Source organism: Polyodon spathula, chromosome 16 (assembly GCF_017654505.1).
Source record: "Polyodon spathula isolate WHYD16114869_AA chromosome 16, ASM1765450v1, whole genome shotgun sequence".
NCBI lineage: Eukaryota > Metazoa > Chordata > Actinopteri > Acipenseriformes > Polyodontidae > Polyodon > Polyodon spathula.
The window spans coordinates 21,394,953-21,409,809 of NC_054549.1; the positions used below are offsets into that span (position 1 = coordinate 21,394,953).

The 14,857-nt window shown below is 47.4% G+C and overlaps 1 protein-coding gene across 5 annotated transcripts in view; it reads right to left on the bottom strand.

Moving 5' to 3' along the window:
- LOC121328769 (cyclin-dependent kinase 16-like) overlaps positions 1–14,857 on the bottom strand; it is a 30,661-nt gene that overhangs the window by 5,858 nt on the left and 9,946 nt on the right. For 2 of the 5 annotated variants that reach the window (XM_041273818.1, XM_041273816.1), the window contains exons 2-11: positions 12,394–12,577; positions 8,479–8,646; positions 5,807–5,940; positions 4,834–4,959; positions 3,761–3,817; positions 2,112–2,226; positions 1,630–1,724; positions 729–791; positions 346–469; positions 26–146 (exon numbers count right to left, since the gene is read on the bottom strand). In XM_041273818.1, coding sequence (XP_041129752.1) covers positions 26–146; positions 346–469; positions 729–791; positions 1,630–1,724; positions 2,112–2,226; positions 3,761–3,817; positions 4,834–4,959; positions 5,807–5,940; positions 8,479–8,646; positions 12,394–12,520 — 1,130 coding nt within the window. In that variant the 5' untranslated portion in view covers positions 12,521–12,577. Of the gene's footprint in view, positions 1–25; positions 147–345; positions 470–728; positions 792–1,629; positions 1,725–2,111; positions 2,227–3,760; positions 3,818–4,833; positions 4,960–5,806; positions 5,941–8,478; positions 8,647–12,393; positions 12,585–14,857 lie in introns of all 5 variants that reach the window. The other 3 variants (XM_041273817.1, XM_041273819.1, XM_041273820.1) reach the window with 3 other exon arrangements.

The following is a 14,857-nucleotide window of genomic DNA, read 5'->3' on the forward strand; positions in this document are numbered from 1 at the left end:
GTACTGGTTTGTACTGGTCTCTTACCACATGTCTATGGGGGTGGAGTAGTCAGTGGATCCCAGTAGGATGTCGGGGGGGCGGTACCACAGCGTCACCACCTCGTTGGAGTAGGTCTTGGTGGGGATGGACTTGGCACGGGCCAGACCTGCAGAGAGACAGACAGACAGAGTGTGAGGGGCTGCTGACAGTATGTGCGTGATTATCTACTCCATCTTATTAATCAGTTCATCTTATTCATCTTCATGCCATCACAAGACCATTGCATCATGATCTACAGTGCATCGTCGCACCCCTGACAGACAGGCAGACACACAGACAGGCAGACACACAGGGCACCCCCTTACCGAAGTCAGCCAGTTTGAGCTCCCCTCTCTCGTTGATCAGCAGGTTCTGCGGTTTGAGGTCTCGGTGCAGGACCTTTCTGCTGTGGCAGTACGCCAGCCCTCTCAGCAGCTGGAACAGAAACAGCTGGGAGAGACCGAGACGTCAGAAACGAACGTTAACCGCTGTGCACCCACAGCCCAGCTCGTCTGCATTCGAGAGAGCTTGGAACCTCACGCGAAATAAAAGATCTGAATTATCTGCATGCAGTTTAGTTTTTTTATTCATGTCTCAATCCTAAAGTTGTACGCGATGCAAAACTTTTGGCCAGAGCTGTAGCTGTGCTTAGTGAAACCAGCCACTGCTGTCAGGCAAGATTGCATTACAGTGAAAGCGAAATCCTTACCTTCACATTGTGCATCATAATGCAGTTGCCACAATCATCCAAATACTGCTTGAGATCCTTATCCTAAAAATGCAGAACAAAGATAAAATACTGTGATTATTATTATTATTATTATTATTATTATTATTATTATTATTATTATTAATGATAAAAATTTGCAGACACTTTTATCCACAGTGACTCACAGAGACTAGGGGGGTGAACTCTGCATCATCAACAACTGCTGCTGCCGCAGAGTCACTTCCAATAGGACCTCGTTTGTTTTATGTCTCGTCCGAAGGACGGAGCACAAGGAGGTGAAGTGACTTGCTCAGGGTCACACAAACACACACACGCACACACACACACACACACACACGCACTCGTTTGTTTCTGCCTCCCCCTATAGAATGAACTAATTTCGCTTCACAAAGTCCAATGAAAGCTGCTGAATAATGTTCCCTTGTTAACATATTGAATCACACACCCTCTATATAGAATGAACTCACTCAGCTTCATAGAGTCCAATGAAAGCTGCTGAATAATGTTCCCTTGTTAACATACTGAATCACACACCCTCTATATAGAATGAACTCACTCAGCTTCATAGAGTCCAATGAAAGCTGCTGAATAATGTTCCCTTGTTAACATAGCGAATTGCATGGCAATTTGTAGTTTTCCCATATACTTCACGAAAAGATTGACAAATGAAAAAATAATAATGTGACATTTCGAAATCTAACCTGAAATACTACGGAGATGCTATTATGGCTTCCGGTAGACTTTTGGCAATTTTGATCATTTTGGGGCTTCTTTTGATCACACGATGTTAAATGATTACTTGCTTATAATTCTAGGAGATGCAAAACATTTTGCCATAGCTCCATGTGCTGCCTTTAAAAGCGATGGCAGGAAGACTTACCAGATACTCAAACACCAGAGTCAGGGACTTCTCTGTGTGGATGATGTCGTGCAGAGTCACGATATTGGCGTGCTTCAAGTCTTTCAGCAAGGAGACTGGAAGACAAAGCATTGGGAAGCATTGTAAAGCACAGAGAGGTCTGGTGAAGCATAGGGAAGCATTGTAAAGCACAGAGAGGTCTGGTAAAGCACAGAGAGGTATGGTAAAGCACAGAGAGGTGTGGTAAAGCACAGGCAAGCATTGTAAAGCACAGAGAGTCCTGGTAAAGCATAGGGAAGCATTGTAAAGCACAGAGAGATCTGGTAAAGCATAGGGAAGCATTGTAAAGCACAGAGAGGTCTGGTAAAGTATATAAAAAAAAACAGGGGTAACCATGGGAAAGCCCCATTTAAACACTCTAATCGGCACGGGTACGATCTGCCCTGCGGGTTCCTGAGCTGGGAGGATCCCTGTGTGTTACACCAGCGCAGACTGACACCCACCCTCTCTGATCGCTGTGCACGGAGCCCCCTCCTCGTGCTCCAGCCTGATCTCTTTCAGCGCCACCAGGTTATCAGTCAGCTTGCTTTTTCCCTTGTACACTGTGGCATAGGTACCCTGGGGGTGAGAGGAGAGGGGAGAGGGATGGGAGGAGAGGAATGGGAGTATAGGGGAGGGGAGAGGGATGGGAGGAGAAGGGACAGAGGAGAGAAGGATGGGAGGAGATAGGAGAGTAGAGGGGAGATGGATGGGAGGAGAGGGGAGTGGGATGGGAGGAGAGGGATGGGAGAGGAATGGGAGGAGAGTAGAGAGAGGAGAGGGATGGAAGGAGAGTAGAGAGGGAAGAGGGATGGGAGGAGAGGGGAGAGGGAAGAGGGATGGGAAGAGAGGGGAGAGGGATGGGAGGAGAGTAGAGAGGGGAGAGGGATGGGAGGAGAGTAGAGACGGGAGAGGGATGGGAGGAGAGTAGAGACGGGAGAGGGATGGGAGGAGAGGGGAGAGATGGGAGGAGAGTAGAGAGGGGAGAGGGATGGGAGGAGAGGGGAGAGGGATGGGACGAGAAATGAGAGGGCATTATTCACCCATAGCACTCAGTCACAATTCCAAACTTCAAATATAACATGCAATATATTTTGGCAGTAGACTTAAAGCACTGTACAAGTCTCTGGCACATCCTTTGCTGCACTGTTTCTTCAGAAAGAGGTGTTCTGTCTTGGTCAGAAAAAAACAACTTACAATATAAATCCAACTTAATGTTACAGAAGTTTACAGATATAGCTCCTTTCACAAAGATTTTCAGCCCTTATAAGCAGCAGCTGCAAGGCAAAAACAGGAACCACATCCAGCCAGCACTCAAGGGAAGCAGGGTAAAGATTTTGCTAGTTCCTTCAGTGGAATGTGCAGGAGTGTGCTTCCAGAAAGCCAAGAGATCTTCAGAAACTACAAGTCGACTGGATTAATCGTTTTGTCGCGTGCTGTTACATCACGCAGCGGCTGTTTTTCTTAAAGTTTCGCAGCCGCAAGGTTTCGATTTTTGTAATTTTGATCTTGCCTTTGTTTAGTCTCCCTGTTTTTGACTCAGTGGCACAGACTTTGTCTGCTGCTACAGCTAGAAATGTTTTGCATCACCAGAGTTTTAGGATTGGGGCAGAATTTAAAAAAAAAAAAAAAAAAATATATATATATATATATATATATATATATATATATATATATATATATATATAATATTATATATATATGAACATAATTTTGATCTTTTATTTAACATCATGTACTCAAAGAAACTACAAAATGATGTTGCAAACTGGAAGCCATAATAGTATCATTCCACATCGGATTTCGAAAGGTCACATTTTTCATTTTTTTTTTTCATTTTAGTTTTTCCATCCCGTTTCATGGAAAACTACCGGTGTGTAACTCAGTCTGTGAATGTGATGTTATTCAGCAGCGTTCGTTCGAAACAGGACAGCACAGCGCTGGCAAAATGAGTTCATGCTACAGGATGATGCAAAGAGGCTGACGTCGAAAAAAAAGTTGAGGACAAAAATACGACGCAAACAAGTTATGTTTCGCAAGACAATAAATCGCACAAAGGCTGGGGGACTGACGTCACAGTGTTCTTGAGCGCCTGTACCAGTCTCTGTCCTACCTCTCCAAGCTTGTCCAGTTTCACGTATGTCTCCAGCTTTCCGAACCCGATCTCAGACTGTGGGGAAACGAGACAAAAGCAAGAGACGCTATTGTCCATCCGAGAACGTCCACACTCCTTTCCAATACTGCGATCTGACTTGCACACAAACACACTCGTAATCCTGGACTATTGAAGACAGGGATTAAGCAAAGCATATGAGAGCAGATAGCTGAATAAAAGTTAAGTGCAGAACTGAATGGAAGAATTCTGCCAGGACTCAAGAGTGGATGTCCGTTCAGAGCTCACAAGGATACTGGCCGCAAGCGAGTCCCTCTGCACGCACCGCGGCCGTACCCTCACCAGGGGAGACCCTCGGGGACCCCTGCGCTCCCCTGACTGTGCGACTCCCCCCTGCAGACCCCGCGCCCGTACCCTCACCAGGGGAGACCCCCGGGGACCCCTGCGCTCCCCTGACTGTGCGACTCCCCCCTGCAGACCCCGCGCCCGTACCCTCACCAGGGGAGACCCTCGGGGACCCCTGCGCTCCCCTGACTGTGCGACTCCCCCTGCACACCACACTGCATGCCTTTACCCCGCGCCCGTACTCCTCACCAGGGGAGACCCTCGGGGACCCCTGCGCTCCCCTGACTGTGTGACTCCCCCCTGCACACCCCGCGGCCGTGCCTTTACCAGGGGAGACCCTCGGGGACCCCTGCGCTCCCCTGACTGTGTGACTCCCCCTTGCACACCCCGCGGCCGTGCCTTTACCAGGGGAGACCCTCGGGGACCCCTGCGCTCCCCTGACTGTGTGACTCCCCCTGCACACCCCGCGGCCGTGCCTTTACCAGGGGAGACCCTCGGGGACCCCTGCGCTCCCCTGACTGTGTGACTCCCCCTTGCACACCCCGCGGCCGTGCCTTTACCAGAGGAGACCCTCGGGGACCCCTGCGCTCCCCTGACTGTGTGACTCCCCCTTGCACACCCCGCGGCCATGCCTTTACCAGGGGAGACCCTCGGGGGCCCCCAGGTTTATGACACTGAACGGAGTGTAAGGTCCTAAGTGGGTGTCGTCGCTCCCGCGCCTCACGTACCAGAGAGACCCTGCGGAGACGTCGACTCAGGGGCTTGTCAAACGGGGGGCTGCTGAGAGCGAACTTCTCCAGGTATCCGTCAGGAAGCCGGATGTCCGCAGGCAGGGAGAGACGCTTGTTAATGTCCTGTGGGAATCGAGACAAGATGGGTCAGAGGTGCCTAGACACACAGAGGCACATGACTGAGACATAGGGAGGCACTGTAAAGCACAGAGTTATGTGGAAAAGCATAGGGAAGCATTGTAAAGCACAGAGAGGTCTGGTAAAGCATAGGGAAGCATTGTAAAGCACAGAGAGGTCTGGTAAAGCATAGGGAAGCATTGCAAAGCACAGAGAGGTGTGGTAAAGCATAGGGAAGCACTGTAAAGCACAGAGAGGTCTGGTAAAACATAGGGAAGCATTGTAAAGCAGAGAGGGGTTTGGTAAAGCATAGGGAAGCATTGTAAAGCACAGAGAGGTCTGGTAAAGCATAGGGAAGCACTGTAAAGCACAGAGAGGTCTGGTAAAGCATAGGGTAGCATTGTAAAGCACAGAGGGGTTTGGTAAAGCATAGGGAAGCATTGTAAAGCACAGAGAGGTGTGGTAAAGCATAGGGAAGCATTGTAAAGCACAGAGAGGTCTGGTAAAGCATAGGGAAGCATTGTAAAGCACAGAGAGGTCTGGTAAAGCACAGGGAAGCATTGTAAAGCACAGAGAGGTCTGGTAAAGCATAGGGAAGCATTGTAAAGCACAGAGAGGTGTGGTAAAGTATAGAGGAGCATTGTAAAGCACAGAGAGGTCTGGTAAAGCATAGGGAAGCATTGTAAAAAAAAAAATGAGTTGAGTTTTTTTTTTTTTTTTTTTTTTTGTGTTACCCTATGGACCATGTGGCGCATTCAGCCAATGGCGGCCCCTGGCAGTTAAAACTACAAAGCAAGATGGCTCCTGCACTGAGCGCCATGTTGTTTTGTAGTCCGCGGCCCTGGGCGCTCACCTCGCTGGAGATCTTGCGGGCGGGGTTGTTGCGCATCCTCACCCTGACCGGCGACTGGACCTCGTCCGAAGAGGTGGCCGAAGCCTGGTCACTCTCCCCGTCCGAGCCCATCTTCAGATCCTCCTGCACGATCTCTGTGATGAGCAGAGCAGGAATGAGCCTCCCCTTTAAGACGCCACATGATCCGACAGCCTCCCCTTTAACACGCCCCACTGTGAGCCTCCCCTTTAACACGCCCCACTGTGAGCCTCCCCTTTAACACGCCCCACTATGAGCCTCCCCTTTAACAGCACCCGTGCTCCAAAAGACTCACCTTTAACACTCCCCACTCTGTTAGAGCAGCAGGAATGAGCCTACCCTTTAAGACAGCCTCCCCTTTAACACTACCCGCTGTGAGCCTCCCCTTTAACACTCCAGGTTCTGCTATGAGCTTGATTTCCCCCAGTGTCTGTGTACTGTAGTGACATCACAAAGTGATAATCAATCTAGAAGAAAATATACTTTGACCCATTCCACTCCGAGAGCATCACTTTCAATTCAAACACAAAATGTCTCGTTTTCAATCACTTGACAAACACCCACAGCACAGAAATGTTCATTAATGATCAACAAAATGAGAACAAGTTAAAAAAAGTAAATAAAAAAAATAGTACCTCTGAGAAACCGGAGATGGACGGGAAATTAAAACAAGGTGAAGGCAAATCATCCAAATAAAGCTGAAGCGCTAATGGATAACGAGACAGAATGTCTGCACAGCCCTGAAACACGACGCTGAAAAAAACACCGACTGTCCCGCTGAACCTCGTCTTCTTTAATATCAGCATCGCAAAGGGGTCCGTGCATTACAAAAAATAAGAGACGGGCCTCTTCAGTGCGTTACAGGAAAACAATCCCATCTCGGGTTTCTGTGACAGTTTAGAAACTCCGCTTCGCTCTCAGAGTTTATGATGTCACAGAAACCCTAGATGGAATTATTTTCCTGTAACTCACTGAAGCCCTTATCTATATATTCATAGTTATATTATATATATATATATATATATATATATATATATATATATACACATACACACACACACACACACAAACACACACACACACACACACACACAAGTAGTGGACAAAATATATTGAAAAACCCATGTAAAGTCACTTAAACGCAGAGTGTTTTTGATGGAACTGGCTGCGTGGCCCAGGTTGAAATTTGCAGTCAATTGATCTGCAGTCGCTCGTCTGTTTTTCCTCGCACTTCGAATTAATGCACTGACATCACGATCGGGAGCATGTGCTTCCACTGCTGCCCTTTGCTGATGATGTCATTCCCTCGGAGTTCCATGCTGACATCACCTTAGACACCATTGCTCGTGAAACATCAGCAAGTTGAGTTGTCTCTCTCACTGAAGCTCCTGCCAAACGCGCCCCAACAATCACCCCTCTTTCAAAGTCACTGAGGTCTCCTCTTGCAGCCATGCTAGATAGAATTATAGGCAACCCGGCCTGTCCAGCATTTTTATACATGACCCTAAGCATGCTGGGATGTTATTTGCTTAATGCATGAGCCACGCCTGTGTGTTAGCCCTTGCTTTCAATATACTTGGTGTCCCTCATTTACCCAGGTGTTTCCATTGTTTTGTCCACTACCTGTGTGTGTGTGTGTATATATATATATATATATATATATATATATATATATAAAAACACACACACACACACACACTGCTGTGCAAAAATCTTAAACATCCTGCCCATTTTTGGGGGGCTGGTTTATATTAATGTATAGTTGACTCTGAGTTGTCGTGATCACAAGTTTTCTGAAGGTTCGGATCGTCATGAATTAAAGATTGCTAAATGCCAAGCTTGGCTCAGTCAAAGCTGTTGTTGATGCTCAGAACAATGATATATATCATAACTCCTGACTGTGTCCGAGACATTCACAGCAGTGTCTACAGAAATATTTCAAAACAGAAACATCTGTGGCCAAGGGTTTTGCACCCCCCTGAAATTAACCAGCTTTGCTTCATATAGTCCAATGAAAGCTGCTGAATAATGTTCCCTTGTTAACATATTGAATCACACACCCTCTATATAGAATGAACTCACTCAGCTTCATAGAGTCCAGTGAAAGCTGCTGAATAATGTTCCCTTGTTAACATATTGAATCACACACCCTCTATATAGAATGAACTCACTCAGCTTCATAGAGTCCAATGAAAGCTGCTGAATAATGTTCCCTTGTTAACATATTGAATCACACACCCTCTATATAGAATGAACTCACTCAGCTTCATAGAGTCCAATGAAAGCTGCTGAATAATGTTCCCTTGTTAACATATTGAATCACACACCCTCTATATAGAATTAACTCACTCAGCTTCATAGAGTCCAATGAAAGCTGCTGAATAATGTTCCCTTGTTAACATATTGAATTACACACCCTCTATATAGAATTAACTCACTCAGCTTCATAGAGTCCAATGAAAGCTGCTGAATAATGTTCCCTTCTTAACTTATTGAATCACACACTGTCGCTTTGGAGACCCCGTCCCCCCCCCCCCTAACATAATGAAAAGCTGACAATTGAACAAATGTGACATTTCCAAAATCTAACACAAATTACCACTGGACTGCTATGATGTGTTCCGGTAGACTTTTCTCTTTAGTGGTATAGTCACCTAGCCGGCTGTTTCTGCGGAGATAGGAGCTCAGGCTGCGCCCCGCGGTGCTGTGCGGCCGGCGCAGGGGAGGTTTGCGCAGAGAGGCGCCCGCGCTGGAGGCATACTGGTGCAGGAAGGAGTGCATGCTCTGGGAGCCAGCCGGCTTACCATTCCTCACCATGGGCTCTGGGAGAGGGGTGCAGGGGGGAGGATCCTAGTGGGGATGGGGCCTCTACCCCACCGTCCCCGTTATGCATACCCCCCCAGACCACACCCCCCACGTTCCTCTTCCAAGCCCTTCCCCAAAAATCCTCGGAGGGGAAGGAGGTGTAGGGGAAGGGATAGGCGTGCAGGGTGGATTTGGGATAGGGTTTGGGATAGGGGTGAGCATGGGTACAGTGGGCAAAGCAGGCGACACACAGATTGAGAGGAGGAGACAGAGGCACAGTGGAGAGAGATGGGAGAGGAGAGAGAGACAGTGAGAGAGAGATGGGAGAGGAGAAAGATGGTAGAGGAGAGTAGGACAGAGAGAGATGGGAGAGAGGAGAGAGGAGTAGGACAGAGAGAGAGAGAGTAGGACAGAGTGAGATGGGAGAGGAGAGAGAGAGGAGTAGGACAGAGAGATGGGAGAGGAGAGAGTAGGACACAGAGAAAGAAATGGGAGAGGAGAGAGAGAGGACAGAGAGATGGGAGAGGAGAGAGAGAGTATGACCGAGAGAGAAATGGGAGAGGAGAGAGAGACAGTGAGAGAGAGATGGGAGAGGAGAAAGATGGTAGAGGAGAGTAGGACAGAGAGAGATGGGAGAGAAGAGAGAAGAGTAGGACAGAGAAAGAGAGAGTAGGACAGAGTGAGATGGGAGAGGAGAGAGAGGGGAGTAGGACAGAGAGAGATGGGAGAGGAGAGAGTAGGACACAGAGAAAGAAATGGGAGAGGAGAGAGAGTAGGACAGAGAAAGATGGGACAGGAGAGAGAGAGTATGACAGAGAGAGATGGGAGAGGACAGAGAGATGGGAGAGGAAAGAGAGAGATGAAAAATGAGAATGTTATTGACCGAGGAAACAAAAGAATGTAACAGTGGACAGAGAGAGAAAGGAGGAAGACAGGCAGAACGAGAGAGGAGGGGGTAGGGAGGTTGTGGGGTGACAAAGGATAAATGGCACGAGAGAGAAGAGTGGAAGAGTGAAAAAAACAACAGATTACAGGAAAAAGAGAGACGGACAGAGCGAGGGGGGAGGACAAACCAAAAGAGAAAAGATATTGAGCGTAACAAGGAGGAAGGGTGGAGAGACAGAAAGAGAGAGAGAGAGAGAGGGAGGGGTGAAAGAAGGAAAGGAAAATTAAAATAAAAAATAAAAAACTGATCAAAAAAAAAAAAAAAACCCACATTCCAGATATTTACAGAAGCATTTTTTTTCCCCCCCCAAAAACAAAAATGAAAAAAAAAAATCAGATGGCATGCAAAACAGACGCCAGCAGAACAGGAAAAATCAGACTGCAGCCGACAGCAGGAAACTTAATAACAGACGACTTACCTGGAAGAAACGTGGAGCTTCAAACTCCAGGAGCGTGACTGACAAATCCTAAAACAGCTGCCGCTTCAATCTATCGTTTACAACTTCGAGCTGATAATCTCAACAGATCAGAACCCAAGAACGACACGATTCCTGCTTCTCAATCATAATTCCAATTTAAAATCCGCTCCCTGTTCCCATCTCTACTGCTTCGAAGGACCTCAGAATTGTTTAAGTCCTGTGACTGTTCAGCTGCTTTCATTCCAGCCAATTTAATTGACTGACAAACGCCGACTTCAACTGAAGGGTATTTCCTGCCACTGTGGGAAGCTTGTTTGATCAGAACGCTGCCGATTGCTAATTCTGATCACTAATGATGTGTTGGAATTGATTAATAGGGAATTGGAACTGGGAATGGACTCCAACCTTGATTGACTATATTGACCGCTCAGTCTGTATTGACAGTGTATTGACCGCTCAGTCTGTATTGACAGTGTACTGACCGCTCAGTCTGTATTGACAGTGTATTGACCGCTCAGTCTGTATTGACAGTGTACTGACCGCTCAGTCTGTATTGACAGTGTATTGACCGTTCAGTCTGTATTGACAGTGTACTGACCGCTCAGTCTGTATTGACAGTGTATTGACTGCTCAGTCTGTACTGACAGTGTATTGACCGCTCAGTCTGTATTGACAGTGTACTGACCGCTCAGTCTGTATTGACAGTGTATTGACGCTCAGTCTGTATTGACAGTGTATTGACCGCTCAGTCTGTATTGACAGTGTATTGACTGCTCAGTCTGTATTGACAGTGTATTGACTGTTCAGTCTGTATTGCCAGTGTATTGACCGCTCAGTCTGTATTGACAGTGTATTGACTGCTCAGTCTGTATTGACAGTGTATTGACCGCTCAGTCTGTATTGACAGTGTATTGACCGCTCAGTCTGTATTGACAGTGTACTGACCGCTCAGTCTGTATTGACAGTGTATTGACCGCTCAGTCTGTATTGACAGTGTATTGACCGCTCAGTCTGTATTGACAGTGTATTGACCGCTCAGTCTGTATTGACAGTGTATTGACCGCTCAGTCTGTATTGACAGGTCAGTCTGTATTGACAGTGTATTGACCGCTCAGTCTGTATTGACAGTGTATTGACCGCTCAGTCTGTATTGACAGTGTATTGACTGTTCAGTCTGTATTGACAGTGTATTGACCGCTCAGTCTGTATAGACAGTGTATTGACCACTCAGTCTGTATTGACAGTGTATTGACCACTCAGTCTGTATTGACAGTGTATTGACCACTCAGTCTGTATTGACAGTGTATTGACCACTCAGTCTGTATTGACAGTGTATTGACCACTCAGTCTGTATTGACAGTGTATTGACCACTCAGTCTGTATTGACAGTGTATTGACCACTCAGTCTGTATTGACAGTGTATTGACCACTCAGTCTGTATTGACAGTGTATTGACCACTCAGTCTGTATTGACAGTGTATTGACCACTCAGTCTGTATTGACCACTCAGTCTGTATTGACAGTGTATTGACCGCTCAGTCTGTATTGACAGTGTATTGACCGCTCAGTCTGTATTGACAGTGTATTGACCACTCAGTCTGTATTGACAGTGTATTGACCACTCAGTCTGTATTGACAGTGTATTGACCACTCAGTCTGTATTGACAGTGTATTGACCGCTCAGTCTGTATTGACAGTGTATTGACCGCTCAGTCTGTATTGACAGTGTATTGACCGCTCAGTCTGTATTGACAGTGTATTGACTGTTCAATCTGTATTGACAGTGTATTGACCGCTCAGTCTGTATTGACTGCTCAGTCTGTATTGACAGTGTATTGACTGTTCAGTCTGTATTGACAGTGTATTGACCGCTCAGTCTGTATTGACAGTGTATTGACTGCTCAGTCTGTATTGACAGTGTATTGACTGTTCAGTCTGTTTTGCCAGTGTACTGACCGCTCAGTCTGTATTGACTGCTCAGTCTGTATTGACAGTGTACTGACCGCTCAGTCTGTATTGACAGTGTATTGACCGCTCAGTCTGTATTGACAGTGTATTGACTGCTCAGTCTGTATTGACAGTGTACTGACCGCTCAGTCTGTATTGACAGTGTACTGACCGCTCAGTCTGTATTGACTGCTCAGTCTGTATTGACAGTGTATTGACTGTTCAATCTGTATTGCCAGTGTACTGACCGCTCAGTCTGTATTGACAGTGTGTTGACCGCTCAGTCTGTATTGACTGCTCAGTCTGTATTGACAGTGTATTGACTGCTCAGTCTGTATTGACAGTGTATTGACTGTTCAGTCTGTATTGCCAGTGTACTGACCGCTCAGTCTGTATTGACAGTGTATTGACCGCTCAGTCTGTATTGACAGAGTATTGACCACTCAGTCTCACCGTTGTCGCTGGCCGCGCTGTCCTCTATATTGACCGGCTCAGTCAGCTTGGACAGGTTTTTCTCGGTGGGCCGGCTCCCCAGGAGGGTCATGGACAGCTGCCTCTTGATTTTCTTCATCCTGTCCATCAGGGGGACAGCGTGCTAGGAGGGGCGGGGTGGGGCAGAGGAGGGCGGGCTGAGGGGCTAGCCTCCGTCCAATCACAATGTGACATTGAGAGAGTGACACAGAGAGAGAGAGAGAGGGAGAGAGAGAGAGACAGAGAGCAGTCGTAATAAAAATGTATACAGTCACAACAATACATTTATGTCATACAACATGGCTATGACCAAAACTGTTGCATCTCCCTACAGAATTAACACATTTTGTGTTGTCTGTGTGTGTTTGTGTATTGACGGTGCACACAGACACACACACACACGTTTGTATTCCTAGACTTGTGGGGGCTTCTCGTTGACTCATTGTCAGACAAAACTCTACACAGGGTGAAAGTCGACAACAAGCTACATATTTGGGCACATTTAGTTGTTTTTTTTTTTAAAGGCATATTTAGTTCTGAAAAATGTGTTTTACAAAGTGGGCACACCCCCACAGCGTCGTCTATTCAGGAGTTACTATCTTTGTGGGGACATCTTCTCAAATTTTGTCCGCAGGTGGATAGAAATACCTGCCCCCCCCACCACAAACACACACACACACACACACACACACACACACACAGAAACACTTGTTTTTTCGCGGAATCTATGTTAGAATTTCATCTCAACTGGAGGTGGACCTATTCGCGAAGCCCCAAGTTTAGGTCTGTACAAATTACCTGACGCATGACAGTGGGGACCATGTTACAAAGTCCCGGGGAATGTTGTTTCTGATCTAGTGTGTCCCCAAAGGGTTTGAAACGTAGACTGGCATCTGACGAGACTGTCGGAACTCCAGTGAAGCCTTGCGAGGACACTCTCGTCACGCTCCCATTCGCAGACGTTTGACTGCAAACTAGTTAATGTTCAATCTCAAGCCACCCTCTCGCCTCTTGCCCTCAAGTTATAATGGACTGTAAGTTCGTGAAAGTGCATTTCAGGGGACGCAGAGGAGAGAGAGGGATAGAGAGCAAGAGAAAGAAAGGGAGAGAGGGAGAAAAACAGAGGGAGAGAAGAGAGAAGAGAGAGAGAGGGGAGAGAGAGGGAGAGGAGAGAGAGAGAGGGCACTGAAGGGCATTAGATGGGGGATAGAGAAGGAGAAAGGGAGGGGGAGAGAGCAAGAGGGGGGGGGGGTGAATACTTGACATTCTACAGCAGCACAGCGTGTGACTCCCAGGAGCTCAGAGTAACAGCAGCAGCATTATCAACCCTCCTGCCCTCTGCCCTCCTTGCAGATCAGTGAGAACTGGCAGGGCAGTCCCAAATCATTTCAGGGGAAGCAGAGGACGTCAGACCCCCCCCCCGCCCCCCTCCCCCCTCATTCCATGTCAAAAGTAACAGGGTATTTATAGCCACCTCTCCTGCCATCAACACCTACTGCTTCTGTCACTTCCAATAGGACCTTGCTTGTTTTACGTCTCGTCCGAAGGACGGAGCACAAGGAGGCGAAGTGACTTGCTCAGGGTCACCCGCACCACACACACACACACACACACACACACGCACACACACACAGTGAGTCAGTGGCTCAGCCGGGATTTGAACCTCCTGGTATCAAGCCCTTTTCTCTAACCACTGGATCCATCGAGCCTACTGAAGGAACCCAGTGGTTCAGCATCAACAACTTAAGCTGAGTAAAGCCCATTCCATCCCCTCCCCACTCTCTGTGTGAAGAAGAGTCTCCTTCAGCAACATGACTAGGTAACCCATTCCATCCCCTCCCCACTCTCTGTGTGAAGAAGAGTCTCCTTCAGCAACATGACTAGGTAACCCATTCCATCCCCTCACCACTCTCTGTGTGAAGAAGAGTCTCCTTCAGCAACATGACTAGGTAACCCATTCCATCCCCTCACCACTCTCTGTGTGAAGAAGAGTCTCCTTCAACAACATGACTAGGTAACCCATTCCATCCCCTCACCACCCTCTGTGTGAAGAAGAGTCTCCTTCAGCAACATGACTAGGTAACCCATTCCACCCCCTCACCACTCTCTGTGTGAAGAAGAGTCTCCTTCAGCAACATGACCAGGTAACCCATTCCATCCCCTCACCACTCTCTGTGTGAAGAAGAGTCTCCTTCAGCAACATGACTAGGTAACCCATTCCATCCCCTCCCCCTCTCTGTGTGAAGAAGAGTCTCCTTCAGCAACATGACTAGGTAACCCATTCCATCCCCTCCCCACTCTCTGTGTGAAGAAGAGTCTCCTTCAGCAACATGACTAGGTAACCCATTCCATCCCCTCCCCACTCTCTGTGTGAAGAAGCGTCTCCTTCAGCAACATGACTAGGCAGCCCATTCCATCCCCTCACCACTCTCTGTGTGAAGAAGAG